General features: G+C 41.2%; 1 protein-coding gene across 1 annotated transcript in view; it reads left to right on the top strand.

Moving 5' to 3' along the window:
- Positions 1–23,224, top strand: part of nrn1la (neuritin 1-like a) — a 76,189-nt gene that overhangs the window by 41,640 nt on the left and 11,325 nt on the right. Inside the window, exon 2 of the mRNA XM_086028828.1 lies at positions 9,990–10,140. Coding sequence (XP_085884954.1) covers positions 9,990–10,140 — 151 coding nt within the window. The remainder of the gene's footprint in view (positions 1–9,989; positions 10,141–23,224) is intronic.

Here is a 23,224-nt window from a genome sequence, read left to right as displayed (position 1 = left end):
TTAAAAACTCAAGTGCGCTTTGCTTTCTTCCTTTTTTTCTTTTTCAATTATGTAGACATAGGCTAGTTTGCAATTCACTTTCCATGTTTAAATGAAGGGAATGTGCCTTAAATTGCACTTTGAGGTCTTTTTCATTTACATGTATGTATTCGCAAAGGTATCATGCCTTGTATTGTTTATTTCTTCCCTTTGTTTTCCAAAGTGTACACTCAGAAGTGGTTGAATCAAGTTGAATGTAGGTGGTTTGACCATGGACAAATCATACAATACATCCAGAAGAAGGAGGGAATAATGTAAATGAGGCCATCATGGGAGTCGACTATTGATTGATCTAGCTCTCAGTATAATGGACTGCATATCGCACTATCACGCTCATGATGGCAGACAATCAACAGCTCTCTCTGGACGGACAAAAAGTGATTTGAATTTGAAGGAACTTTTTTTTGTCTCAAAATCTGTTCTCACTGGCCTGTTTTGCACTCCTTACATGAATATAACTGCTCTAAACCAGGCTGGAAATTCCAGACGAATAATTGAAAGATTTGACAAATGCTGACTTTATTATTGGTTATATTCTAGCATACCAAGCTGCAGTACACCATCGATACAAAGTTTTGATCAAATCTTTCAGAAAGTGAAACTGCAGTGCAGTTCTACATAACTGCCTACTACAAGTGAAAGAAAAATTACATAAAATTTTACCGTTCTGACAGTGTCAATCAAAATTGAGCATGATTAATTTTGTGATAAATTCTTTGCCTATTCGGGTCTTCATAAAAAATTTGATGGAGATCAGTGAAGCCAATAAACTTTAGAGTAACTCAACAACCCTGCTTAAAATCAATAGGTTTCCAGAGGGAGAAAAACACTGATGGAAATGGAGGAAATGCTTGCTTTATTAAATATTAAACAGTGTCTCTCTGTTCCGTTGGTGCAGCGAATGACCCAATTAGACCTGTTCACCTGTCAGCATCAAACTGTGCGTACACACCGACGTACACTTGTCACGACAAGACTGTTCTGGGACAGTCACACTATCCAGGAGTGTTATTCTTGCTGTTGTTAAGGTCTGGCACGGTTGAGGACCCAAATGTAAGGAAGCAAGGTAGGAGTGGTTTCGATTAAAATAAAATCCAAAAAGCAGATCCAAAGTAACAAACAATCAGACAAAACTCATCATGACAACAAACAATAAACCGACAAGGACTGAAAAAAAACAGGAAACTAAATACAATCAAACTGACGAGACAACAAGGAAAATCTGGGCACAAGTGGCAGAGGGAGCTGATTGGTAGACACAAGGGACGGTGACGAGAACAGGTGGACACAAAACTCCACTAATGAAAATGCACTATACAAGTGACAGCCATTTACCATTTACCCTAATGAGAGAGACATGAAGCAAACCACAACAAAACAAGACAACATGAAACAAAACCCATATTATGTGTTCAAAACGAAACAAAAGTCCAAGTACAGATCATGACAGCTGTTCTGGACACCAACCATGGCAAGATGCACCCAGGCTTGTCACCAGTTTCTTCAGCTATAAGACTAGCGAGTACTAGTTAAAAGTATATCCTTTACTATAAGACTATATGAATAAACCCCTAAATGACCCCAGGGCTTCTTTTTTTTTCCCCATTATTTTTGTATTTTCACATTTTTATCGATTTATTTTCCATGTATTCTTCAAATAGGTTGTCTTTTACATGAGTCATTTGTACATTTGTATCTAATCATTGCAGTTTTTAAGATTATTGCTATTTTTGTAATGGGAGTACAATAATGTGTGGTCAAAAATGATCCCAAGCACTTTCTATACAATTTCAAAGGTTAACTTTAAAAACTTTTGAATTTTATCAATTGTCACTGTTAGGTATACATTTACTGTTGATCCACACATCTAATCCAAGCAGTCTGACTACACTGAAGGTCATTTGACAGTAACACAACAACATACTTGTTAACTTGTAACTTATTTTGAGGATATGCGGTTTGTATTATGGATGGATTGAACTTTTTTTTCAGGAGTTTTGCGTTATCGTCAAAGATGTCAAGGCAGGATATGCTAACATGAAAGCGTATAGCAGACGAGCTAACCGACATGCCTACTTGGCGGCCATGTTGGCAGGGGCAAAATTACCATCGTCTGTCGACACATGTGTCCCACGCACGTGTGTATGTGTATGTTTGTGCATGTACTTGTGCAGGTAGCGATACATAATGATTCATAGTTTTGCTTATGTCATTATATTGTGCCTATCAAAAAATATTTTATGTTCTTATCTAGTGCATCACGACTGCCCGGATTCCTTGAAAACTTGCTGTACAAATGATACTGATAGAGGTAGAGCCTAATATGGAATCTGACTCAGGATTTGACATCTTAGATGAATCGAACCCAAACTATTGTCCACCTGGAGTTCTGAGGCCATTTAGAAATGCAGTGTCACATAGAAATCTACCCCGTGCCCTTGATAAATAATACCAGTTGGACACAGATGAGTCATCTGGCCGGGGCAGGATCCCAAGCCAATGCTGTTTTGCGATCAAACTAGTGAAAACAGTAATAAGTTAACATGCCAAACATGAAAATATTCTCTCGTAATAAATTATAAAGAATAAAAATCATCATCATTTAATTGAAATGAGAGACATATCTTCAAGCTTACAGCATAAAACCCATTCATTGTAATTGGGGTCATTTTTTACCCCACTCGTGAAAAAGTGTAAATATGGTAGGTCATCCTTCTAAAGGCTAATGATAATAATAGAGACAGAAATATATTTATTGAAACAGCTATGAAATGTATCTTTGTTATTTTTTAGTGCACTGCCAACCACTATTTTCAATGAATACTCTTAGATTTGTCAGTTGTTTTTGCTCTTTGTCTTATCAAGAACACAAAGCAGATATTTGGTACAGGTGCATGTCAAGCAATTATAATTTAATTTAAAAAGTTCATTTATGTTTGCAGTTCAATTCCAAAAGTGAAACTCATATTACAAAGATTCATTAAACATTCTTTTGTGATGACCAATTCCTATCTAATTTCGACAGAAAGAAACTAAATGATTTGTTTCTTTCGCAATATTACATTTTTGTTAGATTAGAAATTTGGGATTTTAATTAGTTGTAAACTGCCATCATTCAAATTTTCAGTGGATTTACCTCACTCTTGAGTCGTGACTGGTTTCATACACTCTTACCTGCAACAGTTGTGTTGTGACTTAATTAACCAGCACCACCAATTCAAATGCCACAACCAGTGAGGGGTAGAGAGTAGCCTGTGTGAAGTGCACCTCAATTAAGGGCATGCTAGAGGGCTTTACAGGATTCACAGCTTGAGAGCAACAAATAACCCTTAACAAGAATGGTACTTAGTAGAGTGCAGATCGCCAACTCCACTCTAGTCCTGTTGTTGGCAGAATGCTTTTCGGCTATTTACTTTTACACTTTTAATTGGATCTGCAGCATAGTCTGTTTTCCTTGGTCCATGAGGCAGCCCTCAAAACAGCTATGAGGGAATCAGTCATTTGCTTTTTGAGTAAGACTGATACAGAATTAGCCAGCCAACAAACAACAATCAACACAACCACTTCCCTTGAACCGTTTGCAATCAAAATCAAATGTGATAAGTCTCAGGTTCGTTTGCCTCAGCTATGCAAGTGGTACAATTATTTTTCAATGACTTTAATAAGAGATATTATTACTTGATACATAAAGACTCTTTTACACCAACATTAGGTACATAAGGTCCTGTGATAAAAAGGTTCCTGTGTTCTGTGTGGAGCCAAATTCCTCAAAACATTTAAGTAAATCAGGCTGGTGGCAGTAACCGCATTACACATACGATTAGTAGAAAGAAATAACAAAACTCTTCCAAACCAAGGATGTCATGGATGGTCCATTTTTCACTAACAAACTCTCTTTATGTATTTTTTGGTCAGAAAATGAAAGTGTCATTCTTTTTTGATAGCATCAATCCATTTTGGAGAAATCTGTAATGAACTAATTGCACCTGCAAGGCCCCTTTTTCTATCGGTAAAATTGATACGTCTCCCCATGTCTTGGTGTGACGTCAGTGAAGGAATTAAAACACATAACTTATAATGTCCGAAAACGGCAATCAATCATCGCCAAAATCTATGTTGACATTTCGACTTCTGCCCACTTCAACACCTGAAAATATCACAATGAATACCCTCTCCATGTGCTCACGTATAAGCAGTGCTGGACTGGCCATTTGGCATAGTGAGCAAATGCCAGGTGGGCCGGCATCTTTTGGGGCCGATGTGGTGCTATTTAGTTATTATTTTCCTCCATTTTCCCACAAAAGACCAGACCACTATTTAGAGGGAACGTAGTGTTTTCCCAGCCAATCCTTCCTGAATCCCTAGTTTTTCCCATCCCTAGCGTGCGCTCTGTACCGCCCAAGTTTTTAATGGGCGGTACAGAGCGCAGGCCCAAATATGCCGTGCCTGAAATGCGGAAACAGAAACTAGACTCACGGGAGTTTGTGCACGACATTAGCATGTAAACTGCAATATCTCCCCTTTGGGATGATGTAGTCGGCCGTGTGTGCGATGTGGGCAAGTGGAGACCGCCATGCACTTCCCGATCGTGTTTTCGGGTGTGATCCTCCCCTCCCTTCCCCAATAGTGACATTATGGGGGTGCCATTATAATATTTTAAAGATTTTAAATAAAATAATTCGTTCAATGAATCGATTTCTACAATGATTCAGAGGGATTGTCCCATGCTGGTGTCATATATAAGAATGAAATAACCACCAGCATGTCCGCGGAGCGTCCAATCTGTCTGCCTGCAAAATAGACCACCTTTTAGTCAATCTAAAATATTGTCTACTTTTTGTCAGCAAATTGCAAGATGCGCTGTGGGGCACGGCAGGAACCCTAACCCTCTACCATTCACAAATACACATAACTAGCCCATTGCCCTGGCTCAAAAATGACAATGCAATCGTTTTTACGCCAAGCGCTAACTACTTTCTGTCACCAAATTAGCCGGTGCGTCAGGGGCGAGACTGCTTGGTGTGCCAACACACTCAGACAGGTGCAACATGGCACCAAACACGCTAGACTAGACTTGCACTGACAAGAAAATGAAGTCAAGACCGTTTCTTTGGTCCAAAATACGTCCCTGCATCTTCAACTGACGTGTTGTCAATCACATTGCAACTATTTTGGTTCAGCTCAGGTTCGATTTTTTTTTTTGATGCGCTATATGCATTTACTATGTGTAGAGGGCGTGAGAACAGCGTGTGATTGCACATGTGCGCAGCTTAGAGGAACCGTTGATCCACATTGTACCACACACACACTCACTCACACGCATGATATATTTCTACACTCGTTCCTTCATTTCCACCCCAGTTTAATCCACAAACAGAACACTACACCATTCCCACCTCACAGTTTCAGTCGTGCGACCGAGGATGCACACTCAGTTATAGTACAAGTTGTTTAAATAGATATATGGTTCCATCTTCAGACTGAATCGGTCATCAAGTATGTTTTTTTTCAAACTCGACTCCAAAAATCCTGATCATGTACGACATATATATATGTATAAATATATATATACACATCTATTGTCCGAACTGCTTATCATTTTAGATATAAAGTATAATATGTGTGTATGTGTATACTCAATACGATTGACGTTTAAAATTCTCGCATTAAAATAACCAAATAGGCCTCAAAATGTAGGATTTTGTCCAAGTTATTTAAGGAGCTGTCTTATATCTGCCAGAGGCGAGACTCACTATGCCTACAGTTAATTGACATTTCCACAGACTATCTTAAAATGGACGTAAAGCACCACGTCTTCTGATTTGGAGGAGTTAGGTGTCTTGGTTGAGAGCACCTTATCCAGCGGCATTGTGGGGATGTGTGGCGTAGTGCTGTTTTGTTGCATAGTGAAGCACTTTTGCACCACTTCAGCTCCATTAATACGATTCTATCTCATGAGCTCAGTCGGACAGCTTTTGTGAGCTGGGATGATTGACGCCTGCTAGGCTATTATGTAATGGTTTGCTATGATGTTCATAAGACGATGTGTTTTTAATTGTCATCATCCGTCATTGTTTCACCTCAGCCCTCTCTGGTGTGTTCTGTGGGCACATTTCAGAGTTTGTAAATCAACAGGCAGCTCATCAATGGTGTGTGCTGCCTGTCAGTGGACATGAGCTTCCAGATGTACAAGTTAGGAGATGAATTGTGACGTGAATCAACACACATTCGTTGCGCTTCTTCAGCAGCCTTGCACATGATGTGATGGCACAAGAATGATCAAATTTTCACTGTTAGTTGAATGTTTGAATTTATTTTTGTGCCATGTCACTTTGTGAGTAAAGAAGTGATTTGTTAATGCATTCATGTGCTTTCTCCTTGTCCGAGCTCCAGACTTGAGCAATATTCATTTGTCATGCGCATTTGAGAAACTACTTGACTATGTGTTACTTAATTGAAGGGAGGATGAGGAATATATTATGAGTTTAATGAAAGGAAGAAAAATTGCGTGATGGTAAAATCTTTATCGAGAGTCATTTAACCACTGCTGCTCAGAGTCCTTGCAGGCTTTTACTCAAAAGCAAAAAAAGGATCATCTTAATCAAACAGCACTGTTTTTGTCCCAGACGAGAGTTGCTCTTCTGCATGAAATCCTAGCTTGTCATGATAGTAGAACACGGAAATGAATTACAGGAGTTTAAAAACATGGTGAGTGGTTATTATATATGCCTCACGTTTCTGAAGTTGGGCGGCTGGAATCCCGATTCCAGTCTTCCTTTTTGGAGTTTGCATGTTTGTATCAGGGCGCCTTGGCTGCCTCCCACATTCCAAAATGGGTGAGACTCCTTAGTTTGGGCTGTGTGTTCGTGTGTAAGCACTGCGTCCACTTTAGAGTAGTTTTAGAAAGAGGCTTTTAAAGCTGACAGTCGCCACAGTCACCAGCGGCCGTGATAATTCACACTGACGGATAACAAGATGCAGATTGGTGTGGCTGCTTCATGAAGTTTGTACTGCAAGAATTCCAAGACTACAAAGCCACACGCAAATTAAGAGCTGGTCAGATGACAAAATGTTTGTTATAGCCTTTTCATTTTATGGCGCATATTGTCAGCATCAGCAGAGAGTATTTTTCCGTAACAAAGCTTATTTAAGATAGTGATGAGCATAAACTTGCTTAGCGGCAATCCTCACACCGAGGAGAAAATAGATTTCCACTAGGATTAACAGTTCTAATTTGTTCAGTGCCAAACTGCACACACTGTACAACAGATTCCCACCACCTCCACTAAAACTGCACTGAACTGAAAGATGTTACACAATGCTAACGCTAAACGTTAAAAATTGGAGGAAAATGTGTTCTTCAGGGAATGCTTCACAACTTTTCCAGAAGTTAATTTTCATGGTATACATCTGCCCGATCAACAAACAAATGACAATAAAAGGAAGTTGAAAACTATATGACAGTATGACTGGCAACTCCATTAAGACAGCCAATTAGGAAGCAACATGCAGCTTGGGATCTTACTTGTCCACAAATCGAGGGACAAATGGTTGTGTAGAGCGTTTGTATAATGTGTCTCACAAGTCGTTCACCTCAACTTCTGGGGGAAGGTGAGCCACAATTCGAGATATTGTTGTGTGTCTAGTGTGCTTTTTTCAAAATATCACACCATAAGACGCACATGAAAACATATTTTTTTACTAGTCGTGTAGGGGCTCTCACATTTTGAAAATGTCAAGTGTGAAAAATTGCTATGCGTGTATCCCTCTTTAACTGTCTTGATGCCTTAATTTGTTTTTTTTTTCGTGTTGTGTCGCTGGGCATTTCACAAGAAATTGAGTGCTCGTTATTCGTCATCTGTCTGCTGCGTGGGTACCCTTCCGTCGTCCATCATTCGTCTTATTTTACGGGGCGAAAAAAAATAGTACCCCCTATAGGCCGGTCCGCCTCTGATTTTAATCTGTCTTCTGTCAGCGTTTCTAAACTGAAAAAAAAAATATATATAAAATAAAATAAATCAACCATCCAATCAGTGCGCGCACTGTGTGTGGGGGCCCTCCCATCAGTGCACTGATTGGTTGGTTGATTCTGCGACAAGGGCCACCAATCAGAAACAAGCAGTGCAGGGCAGAGCTCTATATAAGCAGCGTGTCGGCATGAGCGTTCCCAGTCAGACAAGTTGCTCGAAGGCACACAGCTACATTTCTAGATCCCAGTCAGACAAGCGGAGCGGTCATTGAACACACACTATAACATTTCCAGATTGTGACGAGGAAAAATAGTAAATTCTTGTCGGTTGGGAGCAGTGCACTTCGCAGAATTTGGACACCCTATGCACTTGTACCCTTCGCGGGAACGTGCAAGCGAAGGGCACAATGGTGCAAATGCAGGTATTGGGATTGGGCCTCGCTGCTTTTACAGCCTGGTCCATCACTCAAATCTGTGGCCCAAGCAACAACAACTCACTACTGTTCCTAGCTGCGCTCACCGCGCCCATCAAAGCCTCGCAGACGAAAGACGGATTGAATACATAGGCTTCCCACTATGCTTTTTCAATTTTAAAATGTTTCCCGTCATTCGTCAACCTTCTGCAAAATGGGCGTCCATCATAGGCGGATAGATGGAGCGGTACGTCACATAGACGGAATGCCCAGCTCTGGTTGTGTTATTAAATCTAGTCTTCAAATCTAATATGTGACTAAAATAATTCAAATCAGTTTACACTATTATCAGAGCTGGGCACTTGACTCTTTTTTGACGGTCCGTCCTCCGTCCCGACCTGAGTACACTTCCGGCCTCGTCGCTCCGTCCTTATTTATAATAATTATCGGCCCCCGACCCCGTCCTTTGAAAGCGGTTCCGTCCTTAAGTCTGCCACCCACCACTTTGTGCTGTTTTTTTGTTTTGCCAGTCGTCGTCTTCTACCAAGCAAAACTCTCCCTCTCCAATGTGCGCGAATGAAGCGGCTGCAGAATTCAGCTTTCAAATATCCCGCGGGCAAACGCCAGCGCTCCTTCTTCTTCATCCCTTCTCTTCTTCTTCCTTTCCCTCCGTGCAGACTAAGTGCACAACCATGTCACAGCAGCAGGGCTGCGCGCAGTTTACCTTTGTACTTGCGCACAACCCACATGCGTTGTTTCGAAAATGTGTTAGTTTCATTCCAAGTTGGGGGCCGCTGCTACGGCTACTGACAAGACAACGCAGGGCGGAATTTCCTCTGTCTTTTATGGCCAATTCCGGTCGGCGTTTTTACTGTTGAGCAACGATCAAAAAGACAGCGACAACAATGGATATCGTGCCTGCTACAGAAAAGGGATCTAGATGACTAGATGATGTATTTAATTGTACTGCCAAAAGGATCTGGAAGGTGGCGGCGAAGGTGGTACGTTACTGTGTAGCTTCTTTACACACACACACACACACACTGTTCATCATTACATGTGCCATAACGGGCCGATCATGAGAGAGAATGCGCGCGGAGTCGTATACGCAGCAACAATTTCTGACGTGTGCGCGGCATGTGTCGCAGATCTGTCGCCAACGTGTCGGTCACGTGATGCAATGCGGCAGTTGTCGCCCGCGCCGACGCAGGAGTGTAAAAGAAGCCTAAAGAAGCCTTTCGCCGATTAGGTTGAGGTGAACTTTGGCCGCCTCGTGACCACATGACACGCATAAGGTCCGATTAGTGGGCCTGACTAAAATCCACTTCCGCCCTTGCTTAGTCCCATTTTTCAAACATGTCACCCCCCGTCCTCCGCCCCAAAAATGGACGGACCGTTCCGCCCCTGGGACGGACTGCCCAGCTCTGGTTATTATATTATATATGATGAAGTCAAGCATAAAAACATGTATGCACACTGAACAAAAATAAATAAACTCTTGGAAAATGGATGCTATGCGCTTCAATTCTAAATTAATATTGTGGTTTTGATTCCTTGTGTATTTCCAGTGCTGAGCCCTTTCTCTGTTGCGGCAGTTTCAACAAGAAGGTGCCATAACATTTACAAGGGCTTTGCTCAGTGTCTAATGGCTCTGGGTGACAGTCTGACGGACACCGCACGCAAGGATGAAGACACACATGAGATACACTCAATTTGCAGGTCAGTGTATTCACCGTCGTCAGTGGCATGACAGGGTGCAAAGTACATAATCTAATGAAATCCAACACAAAACGTAAAATGTTTTTCAAAGATAATATTCACTTTGATTACACTTTCAAAGCTATTAAAAGATTGCTCAGTGTCATAAGAGATCTGGTACATTTTCAGCTATTGTGATATTTAACTCTTCACTTTGTGTTTCTTTCTCTCTGTGGTCGCGGTTTTCGACTCTTAGAGAAATCTGTTGTCTTGTAGTTAAAAGTAAAAGTGTATATTCACAGCATTTTTAATGACTATTATTATTATTACATCGTTATTCAAACTATTATTATTGTATTTTCTATCTATGCCAGTGCTATATGCCTGCTGGCATAACAAACATCTGCTCTTCATATGGATGGCAAAAGGTACAACCAACCTGTGTATCCATCTGTTGCCATTCATAGAACAGATTAAGTCATGGTTTAACTTAAACAAGCTTTGTGTTCAACTATACAAGCCTAAATTTCACAGTGAGTAAGGACTAACCTGAGAAAAGATCATTATTTCAGTATGCACTTTTTCTTATTTTTGTTTTGCGGTTTACCAAGAGGTTTTTCTGATGCAAAATACTTGCCTTGGCTCCACAGGTTGGAAAACATGATCTAAAATTGCGACCCTTGTGAGGATAAGCTGTATTGATAATGGATGGACGGATGCTTTTCTTCTACTGTAAAATACAACGAACAAAATGATCAAAGCAGACTCAGCTGCAGGCATCTTTCTTATATTTTTTTCAGAAACAATTCTCAAAACTTCTCGCTTCCAGGTTTAGTTCTACCCACAAGAACCACATTCCAGCAGCGTTGATTTGCGAGGCCCCATGGAGGTAATTTGAGCAGGGTATTTTGCTCTGAGATGAGGCCAGAAACACAACTAATATCGTATTTGAATTTGGCTTTGTTGCAAAGTGTGCCAAAAAAAGGAGACCAATTGTTTTTTGCCATAAATTGAGATGCATTACGTACATATCAATATCCTTTACAAGAATTAACAACAATTATTGTTTAGAAATCTCAGTAGGATACTTGAATACTGAAATATTCTAAATTCATATTTGAAAATGTTTCTTTGCAATAAATTACAGTTTGCTTCTATGCACAGTTTTTTAGTAAGGATTTAATAGATAAAGTCTGTTGATTACGTAAAAAAGGAGACCAATTGTTTTTTGCTATAAATTGAGATGCATTACGTACATATCAATATCCTTTACAATAATTAACAACAATTATTGTCTAGAAATCTCAGTAGGATACTTGAATACTGAAATATTCGATTGCTGCAGCGATACATTCAACTGCCCTATTATATTGTCATATTTTTATTGTTTCAATAAAATCCTTGCTTCAGGTCCCTGGGCTTAACTGGGAAGAAAAAATCCATCCATTATCCGAACTGTTTTATCCTCACGCTCCTTAAAATTACTAATTTGCCCCTCGAATGAAGTCATTGATTAGCAAGGACTCTTCAAAAAAGTTGTTTCAAGCCTTATATATATATATATATATATATATATATATATATATATATATATATATATATATTCTACGTACAGTATATTGGCACATAACATTAATTGTAGTCCAGGGTAGTTTATGTTAAGTTGTCATGTCAAAAGGTTGCTTCGTTCATTGACTACAACTGAGGATATATGTGCTGTGGAGCAACTAATTTGAGATCCTCAATTCCAGTGACACACTATTCATAGAAGAAGGAGACATGTCCTTCACTGAGGCTGACGTTGCTGAGGTAATCATAAAACGCCTCAGTGGTAGGTGCCCAAGGGTGAGCTAGCTTCACTTTGAATACCTCAAAGTTATTAAAGCGGTAGGTGGTCTCACTTTTACAAAGCATGACCGGAGGGAGTTCACAATCCTTAGCCTCCTATCCCAGAATACTTGAGAGGAGTCTCAAGCAGTTTAACAATTCCAAGGAACAATGTGATTTAACATCCGTGTCATGAAACACTGTATACTCTCACCAGTTGCATTATAGTTTACCTAATCGGTCCACATGTGCTGTGTACATAAGCAAGAGGCATTCACTGCATGTGTTGTGGTATCCTGTTGTGGTCTTCTAGCAGCAAGAAGTGAGATGCTGCCAGGATGACAATCAGCACATCCACGGTCAGAAAATGGTGTGTTGCATGGGGAGACCAGCTGGCAAATGTGGTTGGGGAGAGGGAAGCCCCGGCTTCCCTGTTTAAGCTGCTGGGAGAGAGCAGGTTTCATGGGTTCAGGTTCGAGTCTGTGACGGACCATGCGTATTTGCCATGAATGGTTGTCTGTCTTCATATGTGCCCTGCTGCGACTGACTGGCGACCAGTCCAGGTCGTAGTCTGGCTTTCGCCTGACATCAGTTGGGATAAGCTCCAGATCCCTGTGATTCTGAACAGTGTAGCGAATAAGCCTTCACGTGGACCACATCTTCAGCAGCTGGAGACAAGATTCGGCCAGATGCCATCAAGTCTGCTGCAGCCTCACTTGAAAATAATTGAATCACCAGGGGACCCCGACAATTGTTTTTACAAAGACAAGTTAGAACACAAACTCCTGATAAGGAGCCACTCTTCGCCACCTGGGCCCCTCTCCAGACAACAGATGTGGATTCGAACGGCCTTAAAACAGACTTTTTGGAGCCTCCTCAGCAGAGGGGCAGCCCGACGAACATTGACAATGCTGGACAATTTAATAGACTCAAATCTAACTTTATTGTCATGGTCATGAATTGAGAATCACCTGAAACCTGAGCTGGAGGTGGGGTGGACACCTCACCCCCTCCCCTTTTTCTTAAGGAGAAAAAGGCTTGGCCTTTGTCTCTCTCTCTCTCTCTCTCTCTCTCTCTCTCTCTCTCTCTCTCTCTCTCTGAACTTCACGCTCTCTCCAAAAACACAAGATCCCCCCCCCCTCGAAAGAAACGTATCAAACTCTCTCTTTAACTTCTCAAGTTTTTGATCTTTTGGCTGCATTTTTGCTGGCGCGTCCACGCGCCCGAAAATCACCCACAGTAGACACGCACAAAGCTCAAAATTGGAGTCCTCCAAAACTCCATCGCCGCACACGTGGTAGACGCGCCAAACTCCAGCGGGGCAGCAAACACTGAAGCAACACGCCAGTATTGCCCCCAGTGTTGCGCAGCGGCCGGACTAAATTGGACCACTCCGAACCTCGGCACCACACATGTGGCAGACGTGCTGGACTCCGGCCCTTGGGCAGCAACCGCTGAAGCAACACGCCGGTTCTGTCCCATTTGGACCCCCAACCCCACGGGTCATCTGAGAACCCAACCAAGCTTTGGTCCCACTCCAAGCAGCCTTCTGCTATTTTTCCTTTTTTTGGTTTTTCTTCCATGTGCAAATGAGTGAAGGACCTTCCCCTCTTCACTCATCACGTGAGCTTCAGCAACTGTAAGTGACTACTGTGTGACTCACCGAGGCTTTTCACAGTGGGTGCATATGGATTGGTAGTGAACGCTAGCAAACTTTATGTATTTAATAAAGTCCGCCGACTTGACTCTAGTCGTCCTTACACTCACCTATCAGACGTCCCCTTTCCGTTACCTCCCAGTTAATTTAAATATTTGTTTTGTTATTTTATTCTTCATTTATTTAAGCTTGCCATATCGTAGTTGTAGTTAATAAACATTGTCCATATACAGAAGTCAAGTGTGAATTGTGTGTTTGGGTCAAGGTATTAACTTCTATTTTATTCCAAGAGCTCACAACTTATTTTATTGTAGCTTCACATTTTATGACTGATTTAAAGAGGTTTTTCGTCAAATTCCCCTTTAAATAACATAAAACTTTGACGTGGTGCCTCTAGAGGCGGGCAGGAGCAATGCAGGCATTGCTCCCGGCCGCTACAAACTATTGACACTCTTATGAGTGACCACCATTTTCGCTACAACAGGATTAGCAGTGGATAGACAGTAGGAGAGATGGGCATTCCGTCCCGGGGACGTAACGGACCGTTCATCCGTCCCGGGTGGATGCCCATTTTGGACGGGTGGATGCCCATTTTGGGACAGAGTACGGAGAATGAGAAGTATTTTTTTTTTAAATACAGCCTAAGCAAGGACGGTAGTGAGTTTTCGTCCGTCCTTGTAATCGCCCTTAACTGGGTCAAGTACCGACAGATGTGTTGTGTTGGGTTGTTTTAAAAGGTTAGACCACTGTTCTTTGCTGCGATACCAAACTCAGAGGCATAGTCTGCCCTCTAGTGGCTCAATACATGTAACACCATGGATTACGCCAAAGAACGCCCATTTCACTGACGAGAAAAAGGTGCAAAGCAATTTTGTTTTGTTAACTAACGGTTAACATTTAGTAGATACCTCATCTCTTTGCATGCGAAGTATGTCCTTGTCTGGGACATCTCTAGAGCGTAAAACCTCTTCAAACCGTTATTCATGCTCATGCCAGTGCTGCCGTACACTTAAAGCTACGACCCAGAAGTGGAAGTCTTTTGTTCTCCTCCTAAAATCACATTGTTATTATTTCGCAATAATTATTTCACTGTGAAATAACGCAATAAAAACTGAAAACATTTTGCGTTATAAAGCAAAGGTTTTGCAGTAAAACACAATACTATTGCATTATAATGCAATCTTGAATATTCTCATGATGTCCCCTAGCTAAATGCTATCCTGGTTGACTCTTAAACAGTTGTAAACAATTCAATCCACTCACGATACTCCCAACTGCTAAGTGGATGTGTATAGAAAATGAGCTATCAGAATTAGCTAACAAGATTGAAATAATGTTTTTGAATTCCAATGCCTCTGCCTTTCTCCCACGGTGTCCTACACAGATGTGGGGCGGGGGTGGGGTGGCCACACGCAATGTAAGGACGGAAGCCCTTTAAAAGGACGAGGCCGAACGGGGACTGAGGACGAGTATTTTTATGAATAAGAATGGAGTAATGATGACAGAAGGGTGCCCAGAGTGTGGAGAATGGACCGGCAAAATAGGGTAAAGTGCCCATCTCTGGACAATAGTATTAATAAACTAATACGTACATCATAGTAACGTATTAGTTTCAGGCAAGCTGGTATTCCAGATGACTCGGGGTGGCAAGGAGATTGACAGTCAATCAAGGGACACATTCATGTTCACACTTTTAGGGCAAGTCTTCAATTAACATAGTTAATCATATTTGTAAGTTGGAGGAAGCCAGAGTTCCCCCGACCCCCCCACCCCCACCCCAAAAAAACAAAAAACATGCATACACACACAGACACACACAGGGGAAACAGAAAGAATCCAGCCAGGTTTCCAAATCAGAACTCTTTTGACTGTGAGGGATACGTGCTAGCCACATGTGCCACCTTCTGCCAATTATTGATATTTCAAGCATTATTTTTTATCACTAAATTACTTGTTGACCACTGGTGTACTACTTTAAATTAGATACTTAATAAGCAAGTTAAGCATCTTAGATGGTCACCACGTAACGATTTTTCATTTAATCATAGGCTTTTAATTCCTTTGGCTAATTTTGACTTGTGCAGTCATAAATGTGTCCTTGCCAGTGTATCTTCTTTATTTGCAATCAATGCCATAAATGTTACTCTTATTGAGCTGTTAATATTTTCTCATTGGGCTTTCCACAACCAACGAAACACTATATTGGAAACTTTGCAGGATGGTTTCACGAATGTTTTTGTCTTATTAAGAGTTTATAGCTCAGCTGTTGTGCATCAGTATGCAATTGTACTTGTTAAACAGTCTAACGCTACAACTTTAAAGCTCTCCATGAAAGGTCCTGTGCTCCTGGAGGCTGATCTCAAGACAGTTACTTAGTTCGCCTTAAGACTTTATATTGTAGTGTGTACAAAGAATTTGGTGAGAACACAACACAGATGATATGATTCAGTTTTACTCTCAACAGATGTGAGAGAATTGATTTTTATAAGAAATGTTTTTGGAAATAGTTTTTTTTGGGGGGGGTGTCACTCCACTCCATACTCCAAACTTATAAAATCCTTTAATCTTGACCTTAGTTAGTTCTTAGTTGTGTGGAACTATTCTTCATCTTATCCAGTTCAGGATCACAGGTTAGCTAAAGGCTATCATAGCTGACTTTGGGTGGTGGTCACCAACTGGTCACCAGCCCTCCACAGGGCACTTAAAGACAAACAACTATTCACACTCACATTCAAACTTATTACATATTTACAGTCTCCAATTAAGACACAAGTACCGGTACATCTTTTGGAACACGGGGGAACATTACAACTCATGGAGATGTTCGAGGCAAGGTTCAAACACATAGCCTTTGACTGTGAGGCAGACATGCTACGCATATGTGCAACCCTGTAATAGTGAAATAAATGTAATAAAACATTTCATGACTGAGTGTGTGGCCACATAACCAAGAGGAAGGTTGGTAACAGGAGTAGATCTCACTGATAGTTTGTACTTGTAGTAGTTTAATGCAATCCAAGCAGATATCTTTTGCTGGCTTGCAAGCTGTTTCTATTGTTGTCTCTTTTCCCAGGGTGTGAACAATAACTGCACACTACCGTCTTGTCAGAAGACAAGTAAGTGACACAAAGGTCCTGTTGAAACACTCACATGCTGACTTGTTGAGAAAACCAAACCTGCTGTGCATATCACTTTTGTCCACCAACCATTGAGATTTGGATTGGCTCACAAGATGACAAGATTGGTGCCAGCTAACACCCATCCACTCATTTTCAATACCGCTTATCCTGTTCAGGGTCACAGGGAGCTGGAGCCTATCCCAGCTGACTTTGGGCAAAAGGCGGACTGCACACATGACTGGTCAATGGACACATTCTATTTCTAAATAACCTCTATGCAGGTTTAAATTGTTCTTCACATTCTGATGCAGTCCGTGGGCAAAATGTCAGTGTAACCGAACGTGGACACTGTGATGACTTAACGACAATCAACATACTGTATCAAACAGAGAGAGTTTTGAAGCTAAATTGCTTGTCTCCCTACAGTGCATCTTTCTGATTTAATTTTATTTTACATCATAAAATTCGGAGTCAGGCAAAGGGTCAGTAAACCAGATTGTGAGTTAATTGAGCGTACCAAAAAACTGTGCAGGTGATTCAGTTTGAGAAGTTTACGAAGACTTTTTTACTGTATTATGCACTACTATACACTATACACTTTGATAAATTGAAAATACCGTCTTTCATGGCTAATAGTTATTTCTTTCAGCAGCATATCCTCACTCCCCTTGCCCCTTCTAACCTCTCTTTGTTTGCGCTGGATGCCGCTGTTTAAACATGTACATCTCCCGTCCATTATTTTACCACTCTGCTTTTAGTTACCACGACAATCCTCCATATCCTGTACCTATCATTCTGCCCTTGCACTCACTCTGCCATCTTTATTCACTGTTCTATTTATACATACGGTACCTCTTTTATCCATCTTCTCCTGAAGACATGCTACAGACAAAGGTAAAGATCTTCAGGCTGAGAGACTTGGAAAAGAATCACTGATTTAAGCGCAGTGTTACTCTCAAATAAAAATTGTACAGAGCTAAAAGAATCATCTTGGTGGATGGCACAGTACATGTCAGTCAAAATTGCCTGTAGTGAAAAGATAACTGTTTAACGGCAGGAATGAGGAGTTGCACTCCTTGCTCAATACATAATGAAGGAGTGTTTTACACCCAAGCACACTTAATCTGCCAGGGAAAAGCATTCATTTTCTCAAGACAACTCGGCATATGTGACTTGCTCTGGCTAGAGAGTCCACGTCGCCCATTACATTTCCAGTAATGGACGAAAAAAAACAACAACTAAAAAGCAGATGGTTAAAATTTTCAATTTTGAGATTTCTCTAAAAACACCTTCCTTAAGTGGAAGTCAACCCAAACAGATTTTTTTTCAAGAATATGTTCTATGTAAGTGCACTAGTTGAAACAAGACATTCTGATAAATATTGATAAAATAGTTATGAAATGCACAAAGTAAGCTAGCGTTAACTATCAATTTGTCTGCACCCACTGTGAAAAGCCTCGGCGAGTCACATCGTAGTCACTTACATTTGCTGAAGCTCACGTGATGAGCGAAGAGGGGGGAGAGGACCTTCACTCATTTGCAGTTGGAAGAACAACCAAAAAAATCAAAAAATAGAAGGAGGCTGCTTGGAGCAGGACCAAGCTTTGTTGGGTTCGCAGATGACCCGTGGGGTTGGGGGTCCAAACGGGACAGAACCGGCGTGTTGCTTCAGCGGTTGCTGCCCATGGGCCGGAGTCCAGCGCGTCTGCCACATGTGTGGTGACGAGGTTCGGAGTGGTCCAATTTAGCTTTTCAGGTCGACCGCGGTTGGTTTTCGGGCGCGTGGACGAGCCAGCAAAAATGCAGCCAAAAGATCAAAATGTTGAGAAGCGAAAAAGGGAGTTTGAGAAGTGGGGGAGAGCTTTGGAGAGAAAGAGAGATTTTTGAAGAGCCGATTCTTGAAGAGGTTTTTTCTTGAGAGGGCGTCAAGTTGAGAGAGCTTGAAGTTCAGAGAGAGAGTTTTTCTGGGGAGCTCGAAGTTCAGTGAGAGCAAGGGAGACAAAGACCAAAACTTTTTATCTCCTTAAGAAAAAGGGGAGGGGATGAGGTGTCCACCCCACCTCCAGCTCAGGTTTCAGGTGAATCTCAATTCATGATAATAAAGTTAGATTTGAGTCTATTATATTGTCCTGTTTTAAACCTTATTGCAATTCACAATCCATAACTGGCATGAATTTTCATACTTCAGCTGGAAACATCTCGTTCTGACTGCGTCCAAAGTTTATGAGTCAAAGAAGTGAGTTTAAGCCTATATCTACATTCATAAACCGGACCAGGAAAATGATTATTACCATAGAGTAGCAGATTCATAAAATGCAAAGTTAGCAGCACACAGTAAGCAATACACCAACATACATTTAAATGTGTTTCATTTCAAGGTAATTTTGATTGATCAAAAGCATAGGAAGTTCAATGCTGCAGTTTCCATGTCGACCTCTTGGGGTCGGTTTTCCTCCAGCACTGTCGATGTTTATCTGGGTTTGTGAGAGACACCTTCTGGCTTCCCGCTGGGGGGAAGCTCCATGAAGTCTGTTTTAAGGCCGTTCGAGTCCATACTTGTGGACTGGAGAGGAGTCCAGGTGACAAAGAGTGGCTCCTTATCAGGAGTTTGGGTCTTGGCATGTCCTTGTTAAATCAAATAGCACGGGTCCCCTACACATTGTTTTGAAGTGGTTGTAGTAGACTTGATGGCATCTCCGTAACCACTACCCCACCTTGTATGCTAAGTAGGGCTGCCAACTCCCTGAAAAATAAATAAGGGACACCTCATAGGCAGAGACGACCGACCTGACTGCCTTCAACCTTCCTTGCGTGACTTTTTTTTGTTTTTAACTATTTAACCCCGAGTTGGCGGCACAGTGGTCGACTGGTTAGCACGTCCGCCTCACAGTTCAGAGGTCGTGGGTTCGATCCCGGCTCCGGTCTCCCTGTGTGGAGTTTGCATGTTCTCCCAGTGCCTGCGTGGGTTTTCTCCAGGTACTCCGGTTTCTTCCCACGTTCCAAAAACATGCCTGGTAAGTTGATTGGACTCTCTAAAATTGCTAGGTGTGATTGTGAGTGCGGATGTTTGTCTCTGTGTGCCCTGCGAGTGGCTGGCAACCAATTCAGGGTGTCCCCCGCCTACTGCCCGAAGACAGCTGGGATAGGCTCCTGGATGATATATATATATATATATATATATATATATATATATATATATATATATATATATATGTATATCTATATGTATATCTATATCTATATATATATATATATATACAGTATATGAAATTGAGTGGAAGTTGCGTGGCCGTGTGTTGAGCTCGAGCACATGATGCATTGACAAAAAAGTTCAGATTCAAAACTATAAAATACCATTTTATTTCTTAAATACCAGATAGATAAATGTAAAGCTGTAAATATAAAGTGGGGCTGCCTCAAAATGATGTAATGGGTAGTTTAGCGTGTGCAAAGTGCGCTTATACAATTTTAACAGAGGCGAATGTCATCATCGGACACCGAATCTTTGCAATCCAATCAGTTCATCTTCAATTCCAGGATCTTTTTCTTTAACGTGTCTATTTCTCCTTTTAATTTAATGTATTCATGCACTGTTGTGTCTGGGAAACTCAAGTAAGCTGTGTCCTAGAGCAAGACAAGCATAACTTAGTTAAACATAACTGGAAAATCCGTGCCTGCTTAAAGCCTGTATACCACTCAGGGGCGAAGGTAGCGTATGTTGAGTTGTAGTAAGGGTTCATCAGGGTTGATTCAAGGTCGCAAACATTTGCCAAATGTTTTCTAGATGTTCTGCAACAGTTTTAACGTTGTTTCTTGTCACAAGGAAATTTTCAACACTTGCAAACGTTCACATTGGCTGGCCTTGTAGGTTGAGAAGCTCGATCATCCGGGAGTGGATCAGAGTCTGCACTGAAGAAAAAAAAAATATCTGGATTGGATTTACTTCAGTCGAACATAAAGATTGGTTACACATGATTAAAATGCGGTAAACCTATGTGATTTGCCTGCTTTCCTAAAAAAATAAACAAATGATACGTATCAGTTTAACACATTTTAATCATGTGCAACCAAAAGTCAAGTACCAGTACTTTTTATTTCAGTGAGGAGCCAGATGAGGCTCAATATCTGGTTAGGATGCCTCCTGGAAGCCTCCCTGGTTAGGTGTTCTGGGCAAGTCCCACTGGCAGGAGGCCATGGAAGGCGCTGGGGAGACTTTTCCTCCCAGTTGGCCTGAGAACGTCTCGAGATCCACCTGGAAGAGTTGGACAAAGTGGCTAAGGAGAGCGAAGTCTATGCTTTCTCTGCGGAGGTTGCTGCCCTTGTGACCCGACCCCGGATAAGTGCAGAAAACGGATGAATGGATGGATGGTTGGATGGATACATTTTGGTAGACAGTGTAACTGTGTGCATGGGTGGAGTTTTCTCCTTTGGTATTTTCTGAGACCTTGCACATAAGGGGGCCTTTGTGCCGTTGTTGGATGGAACATAGCCGACTCCCAGCCAATCGAATTAAATATCATTTACCATAAAACCATTAAAATTAGGGCAGTCGAAGCACTCACAGCGCTTGAGATTGCAGAAGCTGAAATCGACTCGGGTCCGTGATATTGGCGTGTGCAAAGTGCGCTTATACAATTAAACTGCAAGATCTCCCCTTGCGGATGATATAGTCGGCTAAGAATGTGACATGGACAATTGGAGACCACCTTGTAACCATGACCGTGCATCATAAGGAGCATGGTTTCAAACCAACCTGGAGACCTAACGTAGTTCACTGTGAATTGTGTGGTGGAAAGAGTGGTAAAGAGAATGGTTCACACTGATTCCTTACAAGAAAAAAAAATGATTTTAGAGAGTATTTGTGTGTTATCCTGACCCCACAGCCCACCCGTATTGCACCCCTTCACTATTGTTCAGTTGGTTCTATTCCTTGAGGTACCAATTAAAGCACTTATCATGAAACCCAGCCATCTTAGCAGGAGTGGGCCTAATGTAATGACATAGGTGTTAAAACACTCACACAACCCACTTGTCCATATACACACTTTCCCTGAAGCTGTCCTCCTAATGTTCCTACCCAAAATTTTCTTTCGCTTTCAGCCTCTTCACTCTTGTCTACTTATTTGTTCTCTCTTCCTATTCCTTCTGTACTACACATTTCCATCCTTCTTTCTGATAATATGCTTTTTTTTAGTGTTTCTATCAGAGACAGAGGCACCTAATGAGAACAAGCACATGTTGAGCCACAGTAAATGTACACTCACTAAGACAGTGCATTTTGCATCTAGGCCAAGGCTGCACCATTGTCAGAGGCATCCCTGGAGTGCAGCTCTTCTTCTATTCCTCATCTTCACAATACGTATGGTGCAGTTGTAATCTTGGTGGCTGCAGATCAGGAGAGGTGAAAAGGAAATATTGGGGGCTAAGGATGCACAATAGAATTAAACAGTGACCTTTTGCTGTGCTTAAGGAACGGGAGAGGCACTGATGAAATATAGTCCCTGTGTTACAACAAGGCAAAATTATATAGCTTAAAGGTTACTTGCCCACTGGTATTACAATAGTAAAATGTATCAAATAAAACTGAGAATTGAATTATGAACCATTAAACAATGACTCCATAATGAGTATTCACACCTTCTTCAAGCTGCTGACTCAAACAATTTAATGTATAAAACTTTCTACGTGGGTACAATTGTAACAGTATGGTCGAGCACAATCTGTTCTCAGATGATGGTCGACCTTGGAAATGTTCTAATTTTGAATGCATTTTCCATAGCAAAAAAAACCCAGGGTGTACACTAAAACACTCCTTGATTTCACAGTCAAAATATTAATACAAATTCAAAGATATTCATAAATATGTTGTACAGCGGTTCCCTAAAAATAACCTATAGGCCCGTTAATACCTTGATATACGGTACTTTTATGGCCCCTTTGTCTTTGAGGGACAAACTCTTATTTGTCAAGGTTACCTGCAGATGCAGGGTTGTGACCAGCAGACTACTGGCGGGCCATAGGGGGCTGCGCCTGACCACCAACCTGCTTGTGCTTCCCATTTGAGAAACAGATTTCTAATAAAAAACTTTCTTCTGATTATTATTATTATTATCACTGTTTTATTTTATCATAGTAGCTATTTTTGTGTTATGAAATACTGTGCTAATCTTAAATTGCTTATCACTAAAACATTAAAATTATAAAGAAACTGGTGTGATTTTTTGTTTGATTGATGGCCAATCTTATCTGCAACAGCTAATCAGGGCCTTACTGAATATAATATTAGGTTTGCAGGCTTTTGCGCAACAAATATGTCAATATTTGCGAGCGAGAGCACTTCACATTTTTCAAAGTGAATCTGCAAGTTTTTTTGTGTGGCATTACGTAATGTGGCAAGACTTGCTTGTAAAATATGTACGTATTTGTAAATAAAGACAGCCGAGGACACTGCGGTGAACTGGCACTTGCGGCAGCAGTCTAAAATTTAAGTGTAAAAAAAACT

The sequence above is a fragment of the Filicampus tigris genome, chromosome 4, assembly GCF_054856515.1.
Source record: "Filicampus tigris isolate MCC_2025a chromosome 4, RoL_Ftig_1.0, whole genome shotgun sequence".
In the NCBI taxonomy this organism is placed as follows: domain Eukaryota; kingdom Metazoa; phylum Chordata; class Actinopteri; order Syngnathiformes; family Syngnathidae; genus Filicampus; species Filicampus tigris.
The sequence above is the reverse complement of the archived record's forward strand: the minus strand, read 5'-3'. Positions and strand labels throughout refer to the sequence as shown.